The sequence below is a fragment of the Amblyomma americanum genome, chromosome 9, assembly GCF_052857255.1.
Source record: "Amblyomma americanum isolate KBUSLIRL-KWMA chromosome 9, ASM5285725v1, whole genome shotgun sequence".
Classification (NCBI taxonomy): Eukaryota; Metazoa; Arthropoda; class Arachnida; order Ixodida; family Ixodidae; genus Amblyomma; species Amblyomma americanum.
In genome coordinates, this window is record NC_135505.1 from 77,654,494 (window position 1) to 77,680,265 (window position 25,772).

General features: G+C 46.0%; 1 protein-coding gene across 1 annotated transcript; it reads right to left on the minus strand.

Moving 5' to 3' along the window:
- Positions 1 to 2,020: 2,020 nt before the first annotated feature.
- On the minus strand, positions 2,021 to 5,872 carry LOC144103438 (uncharacterized). Its single transcript, XM_077636154.1, has 3 exons — positions 5,489 to 5,872; positions 4,384 to 4,591; positions 2,021 to 3,952 (listed from the first exon to the last, which is right to left on the minus strand). Exons 1-3 carry the CDS (start codon positions 5,870 to 5,872, stop codon positions 3,558 to 3,560), a joined length of 987 nt encoding a protein of 328 aa, XP_077492280.1. The 3' UTR covers positions 2,021 to 3,557.
- Between the last annotated feature and the right edge of the window lie 19,900 nt (positions 5,873 to 25,772).

Sequence of the window (25,772 nt, forward strand, 5' to 3'; positions counted from 1 at the left end):
GACACCTGGCGGAGCACTTCTCTGGCTGTTAGTCAATTATTTCATTTTCTTCTGCTTGCATAAATTTTCTTGGAACAAAAAAAAAGACTCTCGATGCAGCCAGCTTTGTTACCAGTAATTACGGATGAAAATTTCTGCAATCCAGCGTTAATGTACTTTGACCGCTTGTGGGAGGGTCTCGCGAGATCTCGCAGATCTCGTGTCAGGCCAGAGCGTCTTTCAATATGGCCGCTAACATGGCTAGCCGCAAGAAAAAAGATGCTGGTGCCGGCGGAAACAGCGGCCGTGTGTTTTACACACTGCAAATGGACATCGCGCTCTTGCTCGAAGTTCAGGCGAGTGACCCGTTCCGCAACCCGGAGCAGTGGGATTTGATAGCCCTGCGGCTGAGGGAAACGCTGGGCATCAATTGCAGCTCGCGCGGGGTGCGCGAACGCCTCGATTTGCTGGTGTCGCGATATGCGGCGAACGACCGCAAGAACCTGCAAAAGTAAGTTTGTTTTGTTCCCTGCATTGTCGTGGAAAAGCTAACTCGCTGAAATGCTTCCTTATAGGTCGGGCACTGAGGAAGAGTACACTGAACGGGACCAGCTTTTGCAGGATATAATCGGCTTGGTGCAGGGCACGGCATACAAAATACGTGGTCTGAATGGGCGCAAGGAAAATTTGAACGGCCCGGCTACGTGCCCTGCGCCAAATGGTGCCGCAGCAGAGCGCAGAGACGCTAACTCTGAGAGGGATGGTCATGCTGCACACTACGCTCCGACAGAGCCAAGTGGTGACAGCGCTGGTGCGGACCTCGGAGATCAGTGTAAGTACGCCGTACTTGCGACGTATGGCCGTTATGCAACACATAAGTGTTTTAGTGCAAAAGCACTCATAGGCTAACCAAAAGCTACCAAGAATCATGTCATCTTTGGATCTTGTGCCTTTTAACAGTGACGCCAACACCACCGCCGAAGTTTGTCACTTCTGCATCTTCTGCTGTTGCCTAGCAACAGCGACGCCAAGAATCTTATCTTTGGATCTGGTGTTGTTGACTAGCAGCAGCGAAAAAAAAAATATCCACGTATGGAAGCGGAACCCGCGGCGACGCGAACCGAGCAGCTTCGCAAGACGCTGCGCGGAAGCACTAGGCTATCGCCGCAGTTTTTTAATTCAATGCCTTTACTTCACTAAACAAATACATCCTGGTCGAATCAGACAGGTGATGTGGTTTACAGACAACTGATCACACTAAAACAATTCAAATTTGTCATTTTCTCCAGCATATTCATCCAGTCAGATACACAACTCTCTGGTGGCCTTTCTGTATTGCACTCATTCTTGCATGAAGTAGTTAACTGGTTCATCATCTTGCGAGATGTGCAGGATCAGTTTCTACGCACTCTTTGTCAGGTATGCTTGGCAAGAGGTTTGCTGATGTTTGTTGCACCGACTGTTTCTCGTATCACTGGTGGAACATATGGTTATTTCCGTGAAATTGACCAAACATCCAGTTTCTTACATGCCTGATTCTTAATGGAAAATAGTGTTACAAAAAAAACAGCTTTGCAGAGATGTTACTGAAGTTGTTTTGCCTATATGTCGGTCATTGTACTCTTTTGGACCTGGGCAAAATCTGTTGACTATGATAAAGTCGAAGACGTGTCCATGCTTTTTGCACTATAATCAGTTTAACCAAGTTAAAACCTTGGCACTTTTTTTCCATCCTGATTACAGTTGCATAACCTCTTTCCAGGCACTAGTATGACGCCCATTACTGAACAACTGTTCGCTTCAATGCTGTCGGGAGCAGCCGTTACGTCGGACCAGTGTTCAAGAACGCCATGCAGCACACCTGATGAAGACCAGCCTGTGCATTCGATATCACAAGACAGCACACCCACAGCGCAGTAGAGAGGGGACGAATCAAGCGGTGGAGAAGCTCAAAGGCATCCAGTGCGAGGTAGGTTTGCAAATCCAATACTCACGGGTTGTATTAAGAGCCTCAATACCTAGCCCTTGTACTTGTGCAGTACGGTACATGTGAACAGTGTCATAAAATTTAGTTCTGAATTATAATTAAACATCAGCCCTGCACTACTTGCTGCTGCCTCTACAATTTTAATTGTAACAACAAAAAAAAATCAAGAGGAACCGTTTTATCATGCTGCTTGGTTTGGTATCTTGTTTGTGCATACAGCACACAAACAAAACAGGGACAAGTGCACAGAACACAGATTAGATGCAATGTTGGCTAATGAGTACAACCATAAGTATAAATCATCACCAAAACAAGATTATGAGTACTCCTAGTGTAAAGCTGTGTCACTTGCTGGGGATGTGCCATTCTGTTGGCATGTTTCCTGAAAAGTGAAAACAGTGCACCAAGAACAACTTAAAACGGTTCAACGCACAAAAGTGGGAAGTTCATGGTTCTCAAAGTACCGACTCAAAGGATGAAGGACAGCATCAGCCTACTGACCAAAAGTTTCAAGAATGGGACAGACAAAAGCCCTCTAGTTGACGTTGCGTAGCTGACTCAGGTGTATCTCTCTATCCCTTGGAGTTTGTGCTTGCAGAGCTTTGCATTATGTTAGTCAAATCTGGTGCATTTTATTCTTCGACGTGCGACACATGCTTTGTGGGTCATATTCGCCATGCCTGAACGCTGGGCTTGTGGACTACAATTCCAACACCACCAATTCACTTATGTCATCCTGGGCTGTATTGCAGAAATTGCGGCTTGGCGTTGTTCTTTTGTACATGCATTTATTACAATGAAGACTAGTTGTTGGCACTGTGTCCCACGTTTTCTGTCCTCTCATATCTTTTTTTGCAGTGCACATCAAACATCATGTAAGCCATGATTGGAAATGGCACAGCTATCTTTTACTCTACCTAAATAATGCCATATTTTGCATGCTTTGCTCATGTTGGGAATCTTGTTGCCATTTTGCAGGGAAACGGAAACAGGAGCAAGCTGATTATGAGTTCATGCTGAAGAGAATGAGGCACGAAATGATTATGAAAGAAAAAACTTCTCAGGTTGATTTGCGCCGGCTTGCTCTGGAGGAAAGCCAGCTGGCTTGGGAGAAGGAACGAACGCTCATGGAACTCCGTGAGAGAGAGGAAGAGAGACACGCACGCGCAAGGGAAAGAGAAGACGAGCGACAGGCACGCGCAAGGGAACGAGAGGACGAGCGCAAAGCTCGTGAACAGGATAGAGAAGACGAGCGCAAAGCCCGTGCACAGGAGAGGCAGGCATTCACAGCTCTCATTGAGGGACTGCTGTCAAAAATAAATCATTAGCTCTGCGTGGAAAATGATTTTCTTATTTATTTATTCAGTGTAACATACAGGCTCCCAAGGTGGAGCACTGCGTAAAGGGGCACATGTACAGTGAAAGCACAAAAAATACAAGGGAATAAGGAACAAAATACAAACATGATAAACAAGATAATAAGGAAGTAAATACAGACGCATGATAAATGCAAGAAAACATCAAGGAAAAGAAATCAATTTCAGACAAACACGATTAAAACATGAAGGAAAAATTGTGCACAAAGAGTTCATTACACTTGCTGCGGCTTTAGGTATTCCCGTAGGCTGGGTGGTGCCAGGTGAAAGTAGTCCGACACCTGACTGCCGTACATAGCAGTGTGGCAGTTGGCAAAAATTGTTGCTACTTTGTACATCTTTTCTATTTGCTGCCACAAAAGTTTCTGATTTTTTTTGAAGTCAAGAAAGGCGAATTCTGCCACAACTTTTCCAAAACCCCACTCAACTGCCTGGCGGACTTTGCTCATCCCGCAGTTGAAAGCATCTTGGGTTGGGGTCCGACGACAGCCACCATAAGGCTTCATTAGCAGAGGCCGGAGCGGGTAGGCTGGGTCACCGTAAATCACCAGGCGTTCATTTGCAACGATTCTCTTCAGTTTTGAGTACAAGCCGCTCTCTCGGAATATTCCTGCATAAAGTACAGCCACAAACGCACCAACGTTTAAGCAATGCAATAACCACCCCCTTTTTATTTCAATGGGTGTGTTGTATTCAAAGCAAGAATATACATAAAAAAGCATCTCACAATGCAACACTACGCTTTCTGTCAAAAGGCATGGAAATTTGAACTCTGTGTGTAATTTCTGGGTTAAGATAAACAGTGCAAATATTTGTAGAGCCATTGTCGAAAGTTTAGAGCTCAAGCGTAACACAGCCCCAGTGTTCCAAGCCTACTGAAAGTAAGATTTCTCGTCTTACCCCTACAATCGGTAGGACTTCCAACGATTGCTACAGGAGCCCCACTACACGTTGTCCTGTCTGCTAGCTTCTGTCTTAGTTACACATGGTTTATGCTTCAGAGAGTTGCAAGTTGAAGCTTTGTAGCAAATATTGACTCACTTGCGTCATGGTAACTTCCAGGGTAGTGCCCGTCAAGTTGGCAAACAATGCCGTTTGGGCACATCAGGGATTGATATTTGACCATATGCATCCTTTTATGGCCTGAAAAATACAGCTTTTGATTTCTTTTAGGCCGGCATATTGCACGAGCTGTCCCATCGACAAAAGCCCAGCAGTTTGGCAGCGGAGCACCTTTGCTCTGAACAGCCTGTGAGAAAAAAAGGCACGAGTTGAGGTATACGACTACTGTAATCAAAACTGTAATAGGATTGAAAGCCTATTTGCTGTAAGTGTAACAAAATATTTCCATAGAAAATCTGATGAGCAATTCATGTAGTGGTGCAGTGGAGTACCCTCGGCGGGCAAACACTGGCAGGGTTCTCCATTTCGAATGTGTGGACGCTAACGTGTCAGAAAACCCACAACACTGCAATGAAAACTAGAGCATAAAAGTGCCTATTTGTACTGCAATCAGACCGGCCCTGTGTGTTTCTGGAAAGCTGTCGGTCAGCGAATCAGCCTGAATGAACTAATGGGCACATTGCAAACATTTAGTCGTAAAAGACTTGTTCATCAAAAAGGTGACAGTTTGTTTTAGAGTAATTGACAACATATGCCTATTACCCTTCCCACTAGACAAGTGAGAGAGTTCCAAAACAAATATACCAAATGCAGATGGCTGCTATTACAACACAAGAAAGTAACAGCTATGACTAATATTGCTACTGATAGAGATTTCCATTTCACGGTGGAGTCTAATACAGCTTGAACTTTTTGTAAAGCAATATGGGCCTAATAAATATTGCTATCTCAATACAAACATCTACCACAGACTGTTATTGGCCTACGAAGGAAATAGAAATTTATTAGGCTAATATTGGCTCCTAAAAGGTTATCAGCAGGCATACACAGTAAACACAAAAATGCAGAACACGAATAAAAGCTTATTTTGAAACTTCGGATACGGTTACATGTAAGACACGTATCCAAGAGAGGGCCTGAAGAAACCTCCCCCCCTCCTCCTCCACCTAGAAGAAATTACCGTGGGCCCCTCCAGAAAAAAATTCCTGGCTACGTGCCTGTTGCATGTTGACATTTCACTTACCCTTGCAAAGCTCCGCAGCGAAGGAGGCGAAAGCCACAAGTGATTATTGCAATCACTGAGAAGGTGGTCGAAGTTGTGCAAAATGTGACTGAGCATTATGTTTGCCGCACTTGACATAACCGACGAATGCCGGCCAAAAATCTCTTCAAGATCGCACCACCTGTTGGGGTATGCCAACCTGCGCAACGTCAGGCACAATGCTTCTTGCCCTGGTACAATTACCCCTTGGGCAGTAGTGAGCGTTTGCGGCACCAGCAGGGCGTTGCAGAGTTCACCGAAGTCGCTCTTCTCAAATCGGCACATCTGCTTGAATGCCGTTGGGTCACACTTGTTTATGTCAAACAGCCCGTGCCGCGAACGGTACCTAAAATATTCTTGACGCATTCCATGGCCTATCTCTTCTGATATTAAACTGCTCCCTAAGAGCCGTCGCTCCACATTGCGCAATATTAAGGCGTCAATGTCATCCCACCGCAGAGTAGAAATCACCAAAGGATTCGAAAGAATGCTTCTCGGCATTTCGAAAGCTGCTGCGGTAGTCGCGGAGCACACGAGAATCACAACGTGATCACAACCACGAGTAAACAAGACAGCGAGAACGGCTGGAGGAGGATTGGCGAGAGGCTCGGCTTGGCTGATGTCAGGAACTTTTCAAACATCAGTTGTCATTTCTTGCGCCAGATGGTGCGGAGAAGCACAGCGGAGCATTTTAGGATGCGCTTGGTACGTCCACTCGGAAGGACGCTAACGTACGGCTAACTAAAAGTGTCATGGACGCGCCATTCGTACCGTACGCAACGTAGTGAGCGTTGCGTACGTAAGCCCGTTACGTACGGCCAACTAAAAGTGTCTAATGTTCCGTCAATGAACGCGAACAGACGCGCAACGCGCAACATGCCACACTGCTACTGCTACAGATGTGGATTGGATCGCCACGTATAGTCGGCACCTACATGTTCTGCGAAAAGAAGAATTTGTTGTTATTGTGGACGAGTTGACATTCTCAGTCAGTTTCCAATCGTTGTGGACCTTCTGTGAAAGAAATGCAAGTGCATGCGTAAGAGGAAGATTACATTCCAGCTACGGCATACGCGTCGCAGGAAGATATCATTCCAACTACTGCCGTTCATGACGTAAAAATGTCGAAATCATACGTGCCACCTTTGCACCCTGTTCTTTTTCCAGAGAAGAGTTGGCAAAATTTGGCAATCGACATTGCGGTCCGTCTGAGTGAGCGCATCGACATTGTCGCTATGCCATCACTTTAGTTGACTATATTTCGAAATGTTCTGAGGTAAAGATGGCAGATAATGTAACAACTACAGATATTACAGATTTCTTACTCGATGTATTGGCCCATGAAGACTATCCAGAAAAGGTAGTATCTGATAAAGGCCCTCAGTTCATGTCAAATGCATTTAAGCAGTTTCTGAGTAACAGGGCTATCAAGTTAACTCATTCTTCGATATATCACCCACAGACCAACGAACAAATCGAAAGATTTAAAAGAACCTTAGAGTCTGTTTTTCAACGGCCATCGTTAAAACGTCGGCCGTTAAAAACCACAATTGCACAATATTTAGGCATATATAGATCTTCACCTGATGCCACAACAGGGGTGGCATTGGCAGTTCTTCTTCATGGCATGCCATCGTAAAAAGCTAGATACTATGGGATTTCCTTCATTTCTATCATTGTTTGCTGATAATTTATATCTAGCTATTCAATATTTTAGGAAAAGGAAGGAGAAGAAACAGATGACGATGAAAGAATACATAAATAACAAACGTGCCATGTCACCAAGGCAACAACAACAAACATGGAGCACGACCACCCAGAATTCAGCCAGGAGACTTTGTAAAAGTTCGTGAATACTACATTCAGTTCAAAGGAGACAGAGGTTTCTCCGCACCACGGGAGGTCATTCAACAACATGGTCCAGAATCATACCGGCTAGATGATGGCAAGCTCTGAAATGCTTCCAAGCTGGCAAAGGTACCGAGACAACTAAATCGCGAAGAGGAACATTTTAATTTATTGCAGTTACCTTTTCCCTACGATTCCAAATATTAAATACAGGATCAAGGCTCGGCGGGCCCAGTGTTGCATCGGCAGCCTCCTGGTGCATCATCGATACCACAGCCTTTAGAAGCTAGAACTCGCTTCACCATTTGTTCACGGCCACCAGCTGGACAAACCATGTCGTCCCACCTCCACAGTGATGTGAGTGATTTACCTGTGAACGGGTGTGATGTGCCTTCTGGCACAAGTGCTCAGTGTTCAAGTGATTTATCTGTGGGACAGGCAAGATGTGCCTCCGGCCTTGAGTGCTGCCTGATTAAAGTTGGCCAGCCCCAGCTGTTCCGCCTAGGAACCGACGCCGACGGCAGCCTTCGAAACCTGGACTGAGGACGGCTCCTCAAGAATCCTGGTTGGCACCGGAGCGACCAAGAATGAACACTTGCAAGCCATACTGGTTTAAGCACTATGTGTCCCATTAACTTGTCTTGCATTCTTCTTCCTTGTTTAAAAAGGGGTATTCCATTTCGATTTCAATTCGGCAATACAATTCTAACTTTCATCATGAAATGCAACCGGGTATTTCACATGCTTTTCAATGTCATCTCTGTCTTTCGCAGTTTCTTCTTTCCAGCAGCTATATTATGGGAAGTGAATGTGATATAGTCCAGTGCATAACATTATAATGATACTATGATGTGACATGTGTCGATATTTCTGATATTTCTTTCATTGTGTTCTCAGGGTTATTCAGTACCATATGAGGTTGCATTTCTCAATGAGAACATTCTTCTAAGTGACATTCCAACGTGATAAAAGTAGAGCTCAATTGCTCAGAAGTAAATACGATTTTTGAGGCTACTATGCATATTTCCTTTTCTTCGTGCAGACAGATGCACTTAGTACTGTTTCATGTCGTCAGACATTATATGTCATTTCAGTCAGAGTTGCGTGACTTCTTTAGAAGGTTACTTGCTGTTCTTTTGTATGTTTATTACGGTTAAGATAAATTGGCCGATGTTCATGTGTGTATATTCCGTTTGAGTAAAGCTCTCCGAAGTTCTATGATCGTGTGGATCTTTACTTTTCATTGAGTAGGATATTTTTTCTACCTTATTAAAACCAGCCGATGTTCTTAGGTAACTTCACAAAAACAGCAAGGAGGAGCATTTTGTAAGATATGATTTTATTTGGATGAAGGAGTCACTGCACATGAGTACGCCCATCAGCAGATTGCCTGGGGACGCAGAGAGAATAGACAATTCATCCAAACCTTAATGGTATCACGTGAGCTCGTGTCTGACGTTACTAGTAGCTTTATGTGACGCTGCCCTAGAAGCATTTGTTGAGCATTCTTGAGGATTTAAGCATGCCATGCATTTAAGACCCCTCATTATTTCTTAAAAAAAGAGGGAGAAGATATATTCCGGATGGGTATATTCATTGTTTTCTATGAATTGTTCATTGTTTTTTTTTTATCTTTCAGATATTCATCGTTTTTATGTAATGTGAAATGTTCGTTTTGATGAAGAGTGAAGTGTTGATTCAGTTTTTCTTCGGAATGGAGTATGAAATTTTGTTTTCGGGTTCAAAGCCTACCTAAAAATAAGCTAATTTCTGTGTTCGGATGTTGGTTCATGTTGTATATGTATAACTTCGTATTCAAAATTTTCCATTCAATTTCAATTTTTCGCCAATCTTTGCTTTTCCCCGAAGGGAGTGAGTATGTTATGTCCTGGGTTTCAGTTTCGGTTTGCCTAACTGGATTGGGTTTATTCTTCTTCATGTGTATCTGTACTTCGATTAGTGGATTGGACTTTCATGTGGTCCTTTTATAGAAAGGCCCATCCCACCATGAATAAAAGGTCAATCGTCATGTTTTGCTGCGTCTCGACTCCCTTCCGGGGCGGCCCTCCAGGACGACACCACAAACATGTATACTGCCACACTGTTAGCCATTTACTGGCGCCGCCGTGCGGTGCGAAAGCACCCGCTGGTCTTGCTCTTCCACCCCTGCCCGAGCATGGGAAGAAGAAGAAGAAGCAGGTGAGCATCCACAGGAGAAGTCGCTGCTTATCCCAGGACGCCGTATTTCCTGGTTTTTCAGCCAGTCTGTGTCCGTGCTTGTGCTCTGCGCATCGACAGAATTCTTCATTGGGACGCGCCTAGCCAAAGCGTTTGACTCCTCAAGGATTCTCTAAATCACTGCGAGTCCCTTGAAGCTGCTAGCCTGGAGCTCAGGTCTACCACCACGAACAGAGTGTCGGCTCTGCTGAAGGAGTGGCTTCAGCAGCTTCCGAGCGCCCTGCTGCCCTTGCCCATCATCAGGTACCTCGTGAAGTGCCGGGAGGAGAGCGGGATAGACGCAGTGCTCCTGGGGCTGCCGCAGCTGCCAGAAGATCGACTCGCTTGCCTGCGGCACCTTTTAGGAGGGCTGGGAAAGGTAGCAGAGACTCGCTGTGGCTCCACGAACTCCCTGCGGACCGAGATTGCACCGTCCATCTACGGTATCTCCACGGCTGAAGAAGCAACCGGAAAGGACTTAGCCTGCTTCGTGTCCCTCGTGGAGGCTCTGATCGGATCCGCGAAGCTCGTGGGCTACATCCCGCCACCAGGGCTGAAAGTCATAGCAGCCGCAGCAACTTAAGGTATCCTTCGATGCACAGCATAATGCCATTTCATAAGACACATGTTAACTCAGGCGACGCACCAGTGGCTACCACCAACAGCGTACAAGAGCGGCGAAAACTGGTGAGAAATTTTCCTCAAGTACTTCCGTGCGGGAAGAATGCGACGTGGCACAAGAAGGCGACCAGCAATAAGCAGCCGACGAACGCCGGCCCTGAACACAAACTGTCGGAAGAATGGAGTGTTGAAACCTCCGGAGAAAACACTGAACTGGAAACCCAAGCGATCTCTCAAGCTGCGGGTCTCACTGGAAAGAACGAAAATTCTGATTTCGGTTCCGCGACATCGTTGCCTAAGCCACTGCGACTAAGCATGGAAGTGCATTCAGAACACGACATGTGCGGCCTGTCATGTGCTTATGACTTCTATTGCGGGAGCATTCCTACCAGTGGCAGCCATCGAAATGGAGCCCTCTACTCTATGCCATCCACGCCGACCACTGTGAAGCCCCGGCGTGAGGTGCGGTCCATACTTAAGCACTCCAGCACAAGGACGAAGCAAAGAAAGCGCGTCAGGAAATGCCCGTGGAGATCCAATGAACGCATAGTGCACTTTGCACTGGAATTGTGCATTGACTGCTCACCTCCATTTATATACAAGGCTGGTGCGTCGCAAGTAGGCGGTGCTCCACTTGAAGCCAAGCGAAGAACTATCGGCGTGGGCGGCCATGTGAAGGACACTGTATATTTCTCGCTGTACCTCACGCATGGAGATTTGAATGCATACCACAGGGCGTATATCTGACTTACTGCATCGTCTTCGTGTCGTCATCGTTTTCTTCTATGGATTCCTGTAAACTATCCCAGCATGCCGACTTCTTAACGCCGATGGTTATGCACGGCAAATGTATTCTGCCAATAACTGCCGGTGTTTGTATGTTTTCCCTAAACTGCTTCATTTGCCGTTTTAGGCGCGTCCATCTTATTCACTATGTGCTTCCAAACCGCAGACATATCTTAACGTGTTTACTCGAGTGTAATTTGCAGCCGAGATATTGCTTCTGCAGCCAAACACGGCTTTGTCTTGAAGTGATAAAGCAGTGCGCCGGTGGTCATGAGGATGAAAAAAGCTTTGCAGGAGCATCGTTATTGCAAGATATGTCCAGTGAAATTTCGATGGCGTGGACGGGATCTGCCCCTCTTATTTGTGCTCAGGAACCAACTGCCGAATCCAGTGAACGACCGAGCCAATCTCAAAATGTTTTTAAAATACGATGAGTGCATGGCGGCGGAATAGCAGTCTACTGTTTGGGTATTCTGCTCATTCCTAAAATGTCTTCGCAAAATATATTGTTTGCCTGGAAAGTTCGCGCAGTTCAGATGGCGTTGCCTGGAGTTTTCTGGGCGTTTCGATAATGGGCAGTCCTCTATCACCGCTGCTCTAGTTGTTGCCTATAGGTAGCATTCGAGCGTTCGCGACCTCTTGAGTTGTCTGTGTCCGTTAGTACATAACTCGTTGTAGCATTGCATTAAACGCCCGTGCTAGAATACTTTTTACTACTGATGTGCTCTGTATCAGCCCCTCATACGTAATTTTGGGAAATATGAGCCCGTAGACTATGAAAAATTATATAAAAGCCCTTATACTTTCGGTATTCTTTTGGCAGAGTTTCTGAATCCTTTCCGCATAGTTTCTGCATTATTTCCATGTGCATGTGCATGACGTCATATATAGTCTGTATGAGTGTTGACTTTCCAATTGCTATTGTCTATGTAGTTGGTACAAATTTCTAACTTTGTATATTGTTGCATATTATTATGCGGAAAACATGGTTTTAGCGGTATCGGCATACGAAACATTTCGCCAGTGTTCACAGAAACTCGAAAGACTGCCGCCTGACACATAATATTTGTCACAACGAACAATATATTATGGTGATTTCCACTAGAAGTCGAGAGCACATTGATTTAATATCTGTGACAGGCTAGCAATGAACGCGTACAGATCGTTTTATGTAAAAAATGATCGAAATTTTGAAGTTACATTTCACTGAGGTTTACACTACGCAAGCGCAACTACTATTCGATTGAATTTAGCTAGCGGGAGGCATAAAACAGTGTCTTGGGCTGCGGCCATTTTATACCAAATAGACATATGCATTCCCGAGTGGCTCTTGAAAATTTTAATCGCCCAGCAGAGCATCTGAACCATCGCTCTGGCTGATAGCTGTGGCTCTTTTAGTCGTTCACACGCGAAAACAGTTGTGGACAAGTTTAGATAAAAAGTGTTCTTCATCATCATCATCATCAGCCTTACTACACCCACTGCAGGGCAAAGGCCTCTCCCATGTCTCTCCAATTAACCCTATCCTTTGCCAGCTGCATCCACCCTTTGCCTGCAAACTTCTTAATCTCATCCGCCCATCTAACCTTCTGCCGCCCCCTGCTACGCTTACTTTCTCTTGGAACCCACTCCATTACCCTTAAAGACCAGCGGTTATCTTGCCTTCGCATCACATGCCCTGCCCAAGCCCATTTCTTTCTCTTGATTTTGACTAGGATGTCATTAACCCGTGTTTGTTCCCTCACCCACTCTGCCCGCTTCCGATCTCTTAACGTTACACCTATCATTTTTCTTTCCATGGCTCACTGCGTTGTCCTTAACTTAAGCTGAACTCTTTTCGTTAGCCTCCACGTTTCTGCCCCGTATGTGAGTACCGGTAAGATTATGCTGTTGTACACTTTCCTCTTGAGGGAAATTGGTAAACTGCCACTCATGATCTGCGAGAATTTGCCATATGCGCTCCACCCCATTCTTATCCTTCTAGTTATCTCCCTCTCATGATCCGGATCAGCTGTCACTACCTGCCCTAAGTAGACGTATTCCGGCACAATTTCTAGGCTCTCGCTGCCAATTGTGAACTGTTGTTCCCTTGCTAGACTGTTGAACATTACCTTGGTTTTCTGCATGTTAATTTTTAGACCCATCGATCTGCTCTGCCTGTCTAACTCGTTGATCATGATTTGCAGTTCACCTCCTGAGTGACTCAGCAAGGCAATGTCATCAGCAAATCTCAGATTATTTAGGTATTCTCCATTTATTCTTATTCCCAACTGTTCCCAATTCAGGCCTCGAAATACCTCCTGCAAACATGCGGTGAACAGCATTGGCGATATCGTGTCTCCTTGCCTGACGCCCTTCCTTATTGGAATTTTATTGCTGACTTTATGGAGGACTATAGTAGCTGTGCAGTTGCTATATATATCTTCCAGTATTTTTACATAAGGCTCTTCTACCCCCTAATTACGCAATGCCTGTATGACTGCTGAGGTTTCCACTGAGTCGAATGCTTTCTCGTAATCAATGAAAGCTATATATAGAGGTTGGTTATATTCTGCGCATTTCTCTATCACCTGATTGATAGTGTGAATATGATCTATTGTGGAATATCCTTTACGAAAGCCTGCCTGATCATTTGGTTGATTAAAGTCTAACGTTGCCCTGACTCTATTAGCGATTACCTTAGTAAATACTTTGTAGGCAACGGATAGTAAGCTGATCGGCCTGTAATTTTTCAAGTCCTTGGCGTCTCCCTTCTTATGAATTAAGATAATGTTTGCATTCCTCCAAGCTTCTGGTACAGTCGAGGTCATAAGGCATTGCGTATACAGGGTGGCTAGTTTTTCTAGCACGACGTCCCCTCCATCCTTCAACAGATCTGCTGTTACCTGATCCTCCCCAGCTGCTTTTCCCCTTTTCATTGCTTCTAAGGCTTTCTTTACTTCATCTTTCGTTACTGGCGGGATGACGCATTGCTGTGCACTGCTGTCTTTCTCATTGGCGCTCTGATTACATTGGCTACTGTACAGCTCTGTGTAGAACTCTTCGGCTGCGTTAACTATCTTATCCATATTGCTAATGACATTGCCCTGCTTGTCTCTTAATGCATACATCTGGTTTTTACCTATGCCTAGTTTCCTCTTCACTGTTTTTAGGCTACCTCCGTTCTTTATAGCATGCTCTATTCTCTCCATATTAAACTTCCTTATGTCGGCTATCTTACGCTTATTTATTAACTTTGATAGCTCCGTTAGTTCTATTCTATCGGTAGTGTTAGATGCCTTCATGTTTTGGCGCTTCTTAATCAGATCTTTCGTCACCTGAGATAGCTTCCCGGTCCCTTTTCGAACTGTCCTACCGCCTACTTCTACTGCGCACTCCGTAATTATTGATGTCAGGTTATCGTGCATTGAATGAACATCAAGATCATCTTCCTCAGTTAAAGCCGAGTATCTGTTTTGCAGCGCTATCCTAACTCCTGTGCTTTCCCTCTTACGGCTAACTCGTTAATGGTCTTCTTCTTCGCTAGCTTCTTCCGTTCCCTCTTCAAGCCTAAGCTAATTCTAGACCTTACCATTCTATGGTCGCTGCAACGCACCCTTCCGAGGACGGCCACATCCTGAATGATGCCAGGTTTAGCGCATAGTATGAAGTCGATTTCATTTTTAATCTCACCATTGGGGCTCTTCCAGGTCCACTTCCTGTTTTCTCGTTTGCGGAAGAAGGTATTCATGATCCGTAAATTATTTCTATCCGCGAATTCGACTAATAACTCTCCCCTGCTATTTCTAGAGCCTATCCCATAGTCACCTACCGCGTGGTCGTCAGCCTGCTTCTTGCCCACCTTCGCGTTGAAGTCGCCCATCAGTACAGTGTACTGCGATTTTACTCTATTCATTGCTGAATCTACGTCCTCATAGAAGCTTTCAACGGTCTGGTCATCATGGCTGGATGTGGGTGCGTAGGCCTGCACCACTTTCAGCTTGTACCTCCTATTCAGCCTAATTACTATTGCTGCTACCCTCTCGTTAATACTGTAGAACTCCTCTACGTTGCCAGCTATATCCTTATTAATGAGGAAACCCACACCTAGTTCTCGTCTATCCTTTAGCCCGCGATAGCACAGTATGTGTCCGTCCTTTAGTGCTGTATACGCCTCACCTGTCCTCCTAACTTCGCTAAGCCCTATCACATCCCATTTAATTCCCGTTAGTTCCTCGAACAGCACTGCTAGGCTAGCCTCACTAGCTAAAGTTCTAGCGTTAAACGTTGCCAGGTTCAGATTCCAATGGCGGCCTGTCCGGAGCCAGAGATTCTTAGCACCCTCCGCTGCGTCAGAGGTCTGACCGCCGCCGTGGTCAGTTGCTCTACAGCCGCTGGGGACTGAGGGCCGAGGATTAATTGGTTTGATCATAGAAGGTTGTGGCCAAGTACTACACCAGGGTGGCCAAATCCTGCTCTGGTGAGAGAGTGCGTTGTCGGTTCTGGTCACCGAGATAAGGCCGCACTCCAGGCCTGGTTATGCAAGTGTTCTTATGCATGTTATATCAAGAAGTATAAAGGCATTATTGTTAGCTGCAACTTTTCAACAAAGCAATCGACTCTAAATTTCACATGTTATGTGTTGAGTCGCTTGTCAAAGGCGTAGTGCAGCTATCTCTGGAGCATACTGTATTGAATACTTCACTTACAAAGCTCGGCACTGCCGGATAGGTGGCAGGGTATTTTTTTGCAGCTATGAAAGGCTAATTTTCACTCGTGTTTGACCCACATTTTGCTTCTGCATTTTTTTATCACTTTTGAGTTCCGGAGCTTGCCGGTTATCGATCCAAGCCTATAGACAACAGTCAAACCACTCTTGTTTTGAAAAGCGTACACTCTGTACATGGCCACGTATGTCATACATGGTGTAGTTTTGTGCATAAGGATGTGTTATCTCTACCAGTCAGGGGAGCTCATAAGGATAGATGTATATATATATATATATATATATATATATATATATATATATATATATATATATATATATATATATATATATATATATATATATATATATATATATATATATATAAGAGGTAGCAGTAGATAGACATACACTTGACAAAACTGAATGATTTGTATGCACAGTTACTAACGATGGATGCATGAAGGAATTGTAGACCGCGTCTCGCGTATCTGAAAGATTTTAGATGAATTTTCGTGTTAACTACTTTGAATACACTTTGCCCACCAACACCACCGGACTACGTTTTGTTACAGAACCACCTTTCTCACTTAAATTATTCTGTCCGTGATTTTTACGCTGTGGATAAATTCTGTACAGCTGCACATCGGATATGACAAGATGAAGCGGGAAAAGAAAATGAAAACCTTGAAATGCCAACAGGGACAATTTGACAGGGACCATTAAGAGCTGCTACAATATTTATTGCAGTGTTGGTATGCAAAGGAGTTTGCTTGAGCATGTTGCCATTATTCATGCTTATTTCTTCGGCAGCACGGTAATGGCAAATCAGAACGTGACACATGGTATGAAATGAGAACCCACTTCGGCTTTCGTTATTCATAAAAATTCAGAGGCGCCGGCCGTCTTCTCTTTCGTTATGCCTAATATATTTAACGAAAAAGCGTCTGAGCTGTTTGCGCGCTTGCCGCATTAATTTATTATAATTTGTAAGGAAACAGGAACATCTGAGAACCGTTCGTCTTGCTGTAAGCTAACGCTCAGCTTGTTGTGGTACGTTCTACAGTGCTTTGGACGAAATAAGCGATGCTGAACTATTCGTTCTTTTTCTGCTATTGCCTAGTTTTCTTGCAGAGTAAGTATGGCATGAATATTTCGACACACCATTGGCATGCATGTGTTTAAACGTTGAACTTCATCGCATGGTAGACATAAAGATCCGAAATATTTGAGAAATATTCTTGATAGCATCTACAAGGAAACCACTTTACGGAATGTGGCATCCATTTTACATAGTGTGTGACCTAAGCGTCAGTCCTTGTTTGCTTTAGTTTGCGTATTCTTCCTAGTTACTATAGGCCCTTTCACTGTTCGCAGCATGATTGATCGCGCGTGCGTGTTGGACAGTGCTGGGCATGCGCAGTAAAGGCAGTTATGAAATCCGCCAATCAGAGCTCTTCTTGCAGAGCCCACTGGAAACATGGCTGCGTTCAAAAAGGCAAGTGTGAAAAGGTTTAATATTCTTGCTAAATAGCCAAGTATTCGTTGCTTTTGACGTTGCAACTTGGTGGTTTTAAAAGGAATTTGCTAACCATTGTAACATAGAAGGCAAGACGGTATCTCAGACAAGCTGCCGTCATGGCTCAGCGGTAATGGCACTCCGCTGCTGACCCGAAAGACGCGGGTTTCATTTTGGTTACGGTGATGGCATTTCGACGGCGGTTAAATGCTAGAAGTCCGTGAACTGTGCCATGTCAGTGCACGTTAAAAAACCCCAGGTGGTTGAAATTATCCTGAACACTCGACTAAGGAGTCTCTCATAGCCTGGGTAGCTTTGGGTCGTTATAATGCATAAAACCAAAACCAAACCTTGTTTTCAGAGAACAAGACAGGACGGGCGTAGGAGAAGAAACCGGAGGGAGCCTTCCAGCTTTTGTGTCCGTGCTTCTTCCTGTGTTCCTACGACGAATATATTGGAACTGCTCTCCAGACGGGACGAAGCTCCTGTGGACTAAAAGAACCCCCGTTCCAACTAAGCAGCCGAAATGTCACCTTCATTACGCCTGCTACTTTGCCTGTGGTCTGAGTTCCTAAGATCTACAGTTTGTCCTGACAACAAACGTAGTTGTTTTTACGCCTTCTATTTCGAATAAATTGGGTTTCAAATTCTGCCGAGTTTAATGTATGTACGAATGTAATGTAATGGGCTTAGACAGGGGATGTAATGTGAAAGTAACGAATGGTTTCTAAGGTTAACGGAATGGGTTTTTGTTTGTTTGTTTGTTCATTTGTTTATTTATGTTGGTTTAACGTCCTAAAGCGTCTCATGCTATGAGAGACGCCATAGTGAAGGGCTGCGGAAATTTTGATCAAATGGGATCCTTTTAATGTGGACTGACGTCGCACAGTTCACGGGCCTCTAGAATTTCGCCTCCATCGAAATTCGACCGCCGCAGCCGGGATCGAACCCGCGTCTGTCGGGTCAGCAGCCGAGTGCCATAACCACTGAGCCACCGCGGTGGCGATGGAATGGATTCCAACAGAAGATAAGAGCAGGGGGAGGGGGTTGCAGAAAGTTCGGTGGGCCATGAGATTAAGAAGTTTGCAGGGACAGATAGGTCGCCGCTGGCCCAAGTCGGGGTTAATTGGAGAGATATGGAACAGGTTATTGTAGGCAATGTGATGATGATCATAATCATAATGATTGCTTTGGGTCCCATAGTTTATATGCGTGCAGAAGTCCATATTGTAATCGGCGTGTCATAATAGCGAACTTTTGCTATAAAACGAAAACACTTAGCACTGTGGCAAATAACACGTACTTCTGGATGTCATTTCGACGCAACGGAGGGATGCGAAACAAATCAACGAACAATTATAGACCAATAAATTTTTCACACGTGACGCGTGTTAGCTTTGAGGAATGTTAATAAAATTGATTCGATATTAACGACACGTGCTTTGTTCATGAGTTAATATGTTTTTTTTTTATTTACAGATGTGAAAGGGGCTCAAAATCTTATGAAATACAGCACCTTCGGCAAGACGGGAAGACATGACGGCACTTGCTACGCTCGCGTCTCTTCCCGTTTGCGGCTGCTGACTTTTTGTTTACGCGCCGCGTATTAGCCCGACGTTGGCCCTCCATGCGCCCGCTGCGACCATCATCCGCACGTGAAAACTCCGGCGGCCGCGTTCGACGATTTCCGCGGGTTCGGTCCTGGCCGCGGCGACCGCGTTTCGATGGATATGAACCGCCAAAGGAGCCCGGGTGTTGTGCAATGTCAGCGAACGTTAGAGATCCGCAAGGGGTATAAATTATTCCGAAGCCCTTCACCTCGGCGCCTCTTTCTCTCCTTCTCCTACACCCACCTTCCTCCCTTTCCTGAGAGAGCGGTTGAGGTGTCCATTGAGAAGTCAGACAGGTGCCGTGACTTTCCATTTACGAAAACTAATTATGACTATGCCTTCCTAGGCTCCTGTACGGTAATACTTCTACGATATTTGCTGCTGTTTATTGACCTCTGATAATTGGTTTTGGTTAATGGGCCGGAGCGGGGGGGGGGGGATTTTTCACACCTCTTTCATCCTGTAGCTTATCCATGAATAAACTTTTATGTCGTCTGTTCTCTGTCTCAGCCTGAAAGCGGCCCGTACCCGACTTCATACGTTGCTGTGTCCCGTAAGTACACTTCTTTATTGTTGGTTTTGATTTGTTCAAATTTATGGCAGGCAACACACTCCCTGGATTTGGAGGTCAGCTGTTGTGGTTAGACCGCCTATTTTTACGCTTATCTCCTTGCATTTTTACGCGGCAGCCACATGCGCATTATGAAATTCATTTCTTGGGTGCAGGGCAAAGGGTAGACTACAGAAATTGTTTGTTATCGGTCGACCTGGTAAGGCATTCTCTTTTTTCGAAAAGCAGACTCTTCTAGCGGCAGTTTTTCCTCTAACCATCGAAAATGATGTTGATCAAAGATAATGAATGAACCGTTCAGGAAGATTTATTTGACAATTAGTTCATGGTAGCACAAGTTAAAAATTAGATATAATGTGTGCAAGATATCTACTGTATTCGCCCCCGTTTAAGCTTTTCACCGCATATCATTACTTATCCATGACCACTCCATCTACGACTAAATTAATGACCACCCGAAATTGTAAATAGTTGGTAAACAATTGCTCCAGAACAATTCTGAGAGCGTAACATGGGCACAGCGGAGGAGGCGACGTTAAACTCACCTATACCTGATCGAACTATGGCAGAGCGCTCGGCTAACGCTAACTGCCACTTGTGAAAACTAGCACACCTCTTAGCCTGAACATTGGTGTCAACGCTACACCGTTGAAAGGAACGCATCTCCCAGCACAGGCAGCGCAGAGAGCACGTGAAAGACGTTAACATTTCATTCCCACCCCTACCCACAGCGAATTCGCACGCCGGTCGGCGTGCTAATTTCGCAAGCACAAACACCTCACTCCAGTGCGGCGTGGCTACACACAAGTCATTCGTCAAGGTTGAATTATCCGTCATGAAGTAGATGGTGGGTATCCAGACAGGAGACGCACGTAGCGCTGCCGTACTTGGACCCAACGCTTTCACAGTTTTCTGTTACCACAGTTCCTTCCCGCGCATGCAAGACCTTTACGTAGGGCAGGTGGTCTGCTCCACTAGCCTAACTTTGTCGTTGTTTTACAGCAGCGCAAGGGACAAAGGACGTGACAAGTGCACAGACATGGCGCTGACTCAGCGCCGTGTCTGTGCACTTGTCTGGTCTTGTCTTGTCTGGTCCCAAGCTTCTACAGTAACTTTGTCGTGTTCGACCGCCTTGTGTAGCACAAGCCACCCAAGTTTTAAGACCGTAAATGCGCCAGTGCTCCCTTGCATGATCTCGTGTAACACTCAGGACATCGGTCATCACAAATTTGAAGCGGTATATCTACACTCGGTTAACATGTAGGCACACCATGAGCAGTGCAGCTCTAGTGAAGCAGGATTTAGCTTGGGGTAACCGGCACTGCTATCCTGGCGAGGCACCATTAGTAAATAAATCATCTTAAGTATCTCTAGAAAACAGTCCATACTGCATTATGAATGCATAACACACTAATGCCGCATGTGTAATTGCGCTGTTTCACCATCTTATTAGACGAACTTGTTTTAGAGCGCTTGCGTCTGTAAATAATATTGCTCTGAACTGTCTAACATGATGCCATTTAACATTACACCGCATCTTCAACCCTTGATCATGACTTATGATGTTAAATGGTGGCGGAGAAAACTGGAATAAATAAACATGCGGGTGCAAAAACTTCCGAGTTGAGGCACACCCTGAAGTGCATTCAGGGGGAGGCCTGGTTTTTGAGGAAAAAAAATGGCGCAGTAACTTTGTCAACCCGCTGCCACGAACCTTAATACAAGCTCCCTCCGAGGAGCTTGTAGCCATTCAACTGGCACTCGTTTCGTGGGCTCAAGAAGTCGCCCCCACTTGGGGGCCACACAAAGCCCACCTGCCCTAAATGGCGACAGTCTATAGCAGTAAAGTTGTTTCTGATGAGGTTCACTGGTCACTGACCAAGGTCAACAAAAAATGACGTTTCGGGAGCGCTACGGCTCCCTTGTTCACAATGAGCAACCAGCTGGACGTCCCGGGCTTTTTGTAGCGGTTACTATCGTTTTGAGGCATTTCGCGTAGATAGGGTGCAACGTGCCGTCATTCTTATTTATTGTGTTGGGCGTAGTCTGGATGATTAATGACTCGAGATTTCGGCGGGCTGATACATTCTTTTCCGTTGTCACTATATCTGCTTCATCCCAGTTAATTTCGTGACCAGTCTCTTGCGCATGTTCCGCGATTGCGTTCGTTGTCACTTTTCCTTTTCGTACATCGTACTGATGTTCTTTCAGGCGTCTCTTGAAGTCTTTCGTTTCCCCTATGTAAACTGATGAACAGTCGGCGCAGGCAATCTTGTAAACCACGCCGGGAAAACTGGCACGAGGGAGCTGGTCTTTCACGTTTACAAGCTCATTTCTTATCTTGCTTGTTGGGACATGTGCAACATGGACACCGTGCTTGCGGAACATCCGCGCCAGCGCCTCGCTGATCCCCGGTACATACGGGATAGCGGCTCGTTTCGGTGCGTTAGCTCTTTCGTCTTCCCGGGCAGCAGGCTTACTTGATACAGCCACTCTTTGCGTGTTCCGAATGAAGGAAAGCGGGTAGCCGTTTCTTTTCAAATCTTTTTCCACGGTCTTCATTTCGTGGTTTAGGGCGGCGTCTTCACTGCATACTTCCCTGGCACGGTTGATTAGAGATGCCACCACTGACCGCTTATGACTGACAGGGTGTGCTGAATTGAAATTTAGGTACCTTCCGGAATGCGTCGGTTTCCGGTAGACGTGAAAACTAAGACCTGTTGGAGTACGGGTTACCACGGTGTCGAGGAACGGAAGGCAGCCGTCGGTCTCTTCCTCAACAGTGAAGTTGATTGAGGGCTCAATGGCATTAAGGTGATCGAGGAAAGTGCGGGTGTGCTTCCGGTCTATGACGCAGAAGCAGTCGTCCACATACCTAAAAAATACTTTTGGTCGCGGTTGGAAGGTGGCCAAAGCTTTGCTCTCGATGGCTTCCATAGCGATGTTAGCCGCTGTGACCGAGATGGCTGCCCCCATTGCTGTGCCAAAGGTCTGCTGGTAGAAGTTGCCGCTGTACGTAAAATATGTGTTGGTGAGACAGAATTGCAAGAGTTGGCAAAGTTCCGCTGCTTCGAACGGTGTCCGATCCTGCCACGAGGTGTCATTCTCGAGACGTTGCTTACATGTCTCAACTGCGAGATCAACAGGCACGCTTGTAAAAAGTGAGCAGACGTCGAAAGAAACGATCTCATCTGTGTCTTCCAGGGCGACCTCTTTGATCTTGTTGATGAAGTCGGATGAATTCTTGATGCCTGTGCCTGTCTTGCCCACCAGCGGTGAGAGAACGCCATGAAGGTACTGTGACAACGAGTATAAAGGAGACTTTCTAAAATCCACTATTGGGCGCAGGGGAATCCCTGGTTTATGCACCTTTGGTAGTCCGTATATGGCGGGCGCTGAGCCGTTTGTACATAGCAACTGATAATAAAGCCGTTTCATAGACGGAGGGATGCCCTTGAAGATCTCTGCTAGCATTTTTTGAAGAGACGTCTGCACTTTGGGAGTAGGGTCTTTCGGGATCCGGCAGTAAGTGGTCTCGTCCTGAAGCATGGCCTCCATTTTTTCCTTGTAAGAAGACCGGTCAAGGATAACAGTGACATTCCCTTTATCTGCCGGTAGGACGGCTATATCCTTGTTAGCCTGGAGGCTTCGAATTGCTGAGCGTTCATCTTGACCAAGAGGGCGGTTTGATGACGTCTTCTTCATGCGTGACAACACACCTATCGCCTTCGTTCGAACTTCATCCTGAACGTCTCGTTCCAGAAGTCGTACGGCCCCTTCTACGGCACATGCAACCTTTCGTGGGTCCGGTGCTTTCCCTTGGTTGAAATTCAAACCTAGGCTGAGCACCTTGGCTTCGGATGGATTCAATTTGTAGGACGACAGGTTCCGTGTTTCGAAGATTGGTGCGGCCCTGGTCGCTATCCCCTTTTCAGCAAGTAAAGTCTGCAGCTTTTGATCCTGCGATTTCAGATGTCTATCCTCTCTTCTGTACATTTCTTGGTTCGCAACCAACTGAACACTGGCAAGGACATCCGGAGCGATAAATTCCAATTGTCGCTTTGCAAAGAACAGTTCAGTTTCTAAGCGCTTCTTTGTCAGCTTGCATTCTTCAATCCTTGCTTGAAGGAGATGACGTTCAGCTTTTGCAACCACATGCAGACCAAAACGTGTCTTTACCGGTTTCTTTAGACGCAAGGATCTTGGAATAACGTGGTTAGACTTACAGTCGAGGTTGAAACGCAGGTGCGTGGAGTAAGCAGCAAGTCTTGCTGAGGTGCTTACAAAACGGCGTATTCCGGTGACGGCCGGTTGTCCATATTGATGGCGTAAAGTGATGTAGTCGAGGGTTCGACGGCATACCGTCTGGTCAGGAATCATGGCTTGATGAGGTTCACTGGTCACTGACCAAGGTCAACAAAAAATGACGTTTCGGGAGCGCTACGGCTCCCTTGTTCACAATGAGCAACCAGCTGGACGTCCCGGGCTTTTTGTAGCGGTTACTATCGTTTTGAGGCATTTCGCGTAGATAGGGTGCAACGTGCCGTCATTCTTATTTATTGTGTTGGGCGTAGTCTGGATGATTAATGACTCGAGATTTCGGCGGGCTGATACATTCTTTTCCGTTGTCACTATATCTGCTTCATCCCAGTTAATTTCGTGAACAGTCTCTTGCGCATGTTCCGCGATTGCGTTCGTTGTCACTTTTCCTTTTCGTACATCGTACTGATGTTCTTTCAGGCGTCTCTTGAAGTCTTTCGTTTCCCCTATGTAAACTGATGAACAGTCGGCGCAGGCAATCTTGTAAACCACGCCGGGAAAACTGGCACGAGGGAGCTGGTCTTTCACGTTTACAAGCTCATTTCTTATCTTGCTTGTTGGGACATGTGCAACATGGACGCCGTGCTTGCGGAACATCCGCGCCAGCGCCTCGCTGATCCCCGGTACATACGGGATAGCGGCTCGTTTCGGTGCGTTAGCTCTTTCGTCTTCCCGGGCAGCAGGCTTACTTGATACAGCCACTCTTTGCGTGTTCCGAATGAAGGAAAGCGGGTAGCCGTTTCTTTTCAAATCTTTTTCCACGGTATTCATTTCGTGGTTTAGGGCGGCGTCTTCACTGCATACTTCCCTGGCACGGTTGATTAGAGATGCCACCACTGACCGCTTATGACTGACAGGGTGTGCTGAATTGAAATTTAGGTACCTTCCGGAATGCGTCGGTTTCCGGTAGACGTGAAAACTAAGACCTGTTGGAGTACGGGTTACCACGGTGTCGAGGAACGGAAGGCAGCCGTCGGTCTCTTCCTCAACAGTGAAGTTGATTGAGGGCTCAATGGCATTAAGGTGATCGAGGAAAGTGCGGGTGTGCTTCCGGTCTATGACGCAGAAGCAGTCGTCCACATACCTAAAAAGATACTTTTGGTCGCGGTTGGAAGGTGGCCAAAGCTTTGCTCTCGATGGCTTCCATAGCGATGTTAGCCGCTGTGACCGAGATGGCTGCCCCCATTGCTGTGCCAAAGGTCTGCTGGTAGAAGTTGCCGCTGTACGTAAAATATGTGTTGGTGAGACAGAATTGCAAGAGTTGGCAAAGTTCCGCTGCTTCGAACGGTGTCCGATCCTGCCACGAGGTGTCATTCTCGAGACGTTGCTTACATGTCTCAACTGCGAGATCAACAGGCACGCTTGTAAAAAGTGAGCAGACGTCGAAAGAAACGATCTCATCTGTGTCTTCCAGGGCGACCTCTTTGATCTTGTTGATGAAGTCGGATGAATTCTTGATGCCTGTGCCTGTCTTGCCCACCAGCGGTGAGAGAACGCCATGAAGGTACTGTGACAACGAGTATAAAGGAGACTTTCTAAAATCCACTATTGGGCGCAGGGGAATCCCTGGTTTATGCACCTTTGGTAGTCCGTATATGGCGGGCGCTGAGCCGTTTGTACATAGCAACTGATAATAAAGCCGTTTCATAGACGGAGGGATGCCCTTGAAGATCTCTGCTAGCATTTTTTGAAGAGACGTCTGCACTTTGGGAGTAGGGTCTTTCGGGATCCGGCAGTAAGTGGTCTCGTCCTGAAGCATGGCCTCCATTTTTTCCTTGTAAGAAGACCGGTCAAGGATAACAGTGACATTCCCTTTATCTGCCGGTAGGACGGCTATATCCTTGTTAGCCTGGAGGCTTCGAATTGCTGAGCGTTCATCTTGACCAAGAGGGCGGTTTGATGACGTCTTCTTCATGCGTGACAACACATCTATCGCCTTCGTTCGAACTTCATCCTGAACGTCTCGTTCCAGAAGTCGTACGGCCCCTTCTACGGCACATGCAACCTTTCGTGGGTCCGGTGCTTTCCCTTGGTTGAAATTCAAACCTAGGCTGAGCACCTTGGCTTCGGATGGATTCAATTTGTAGGAC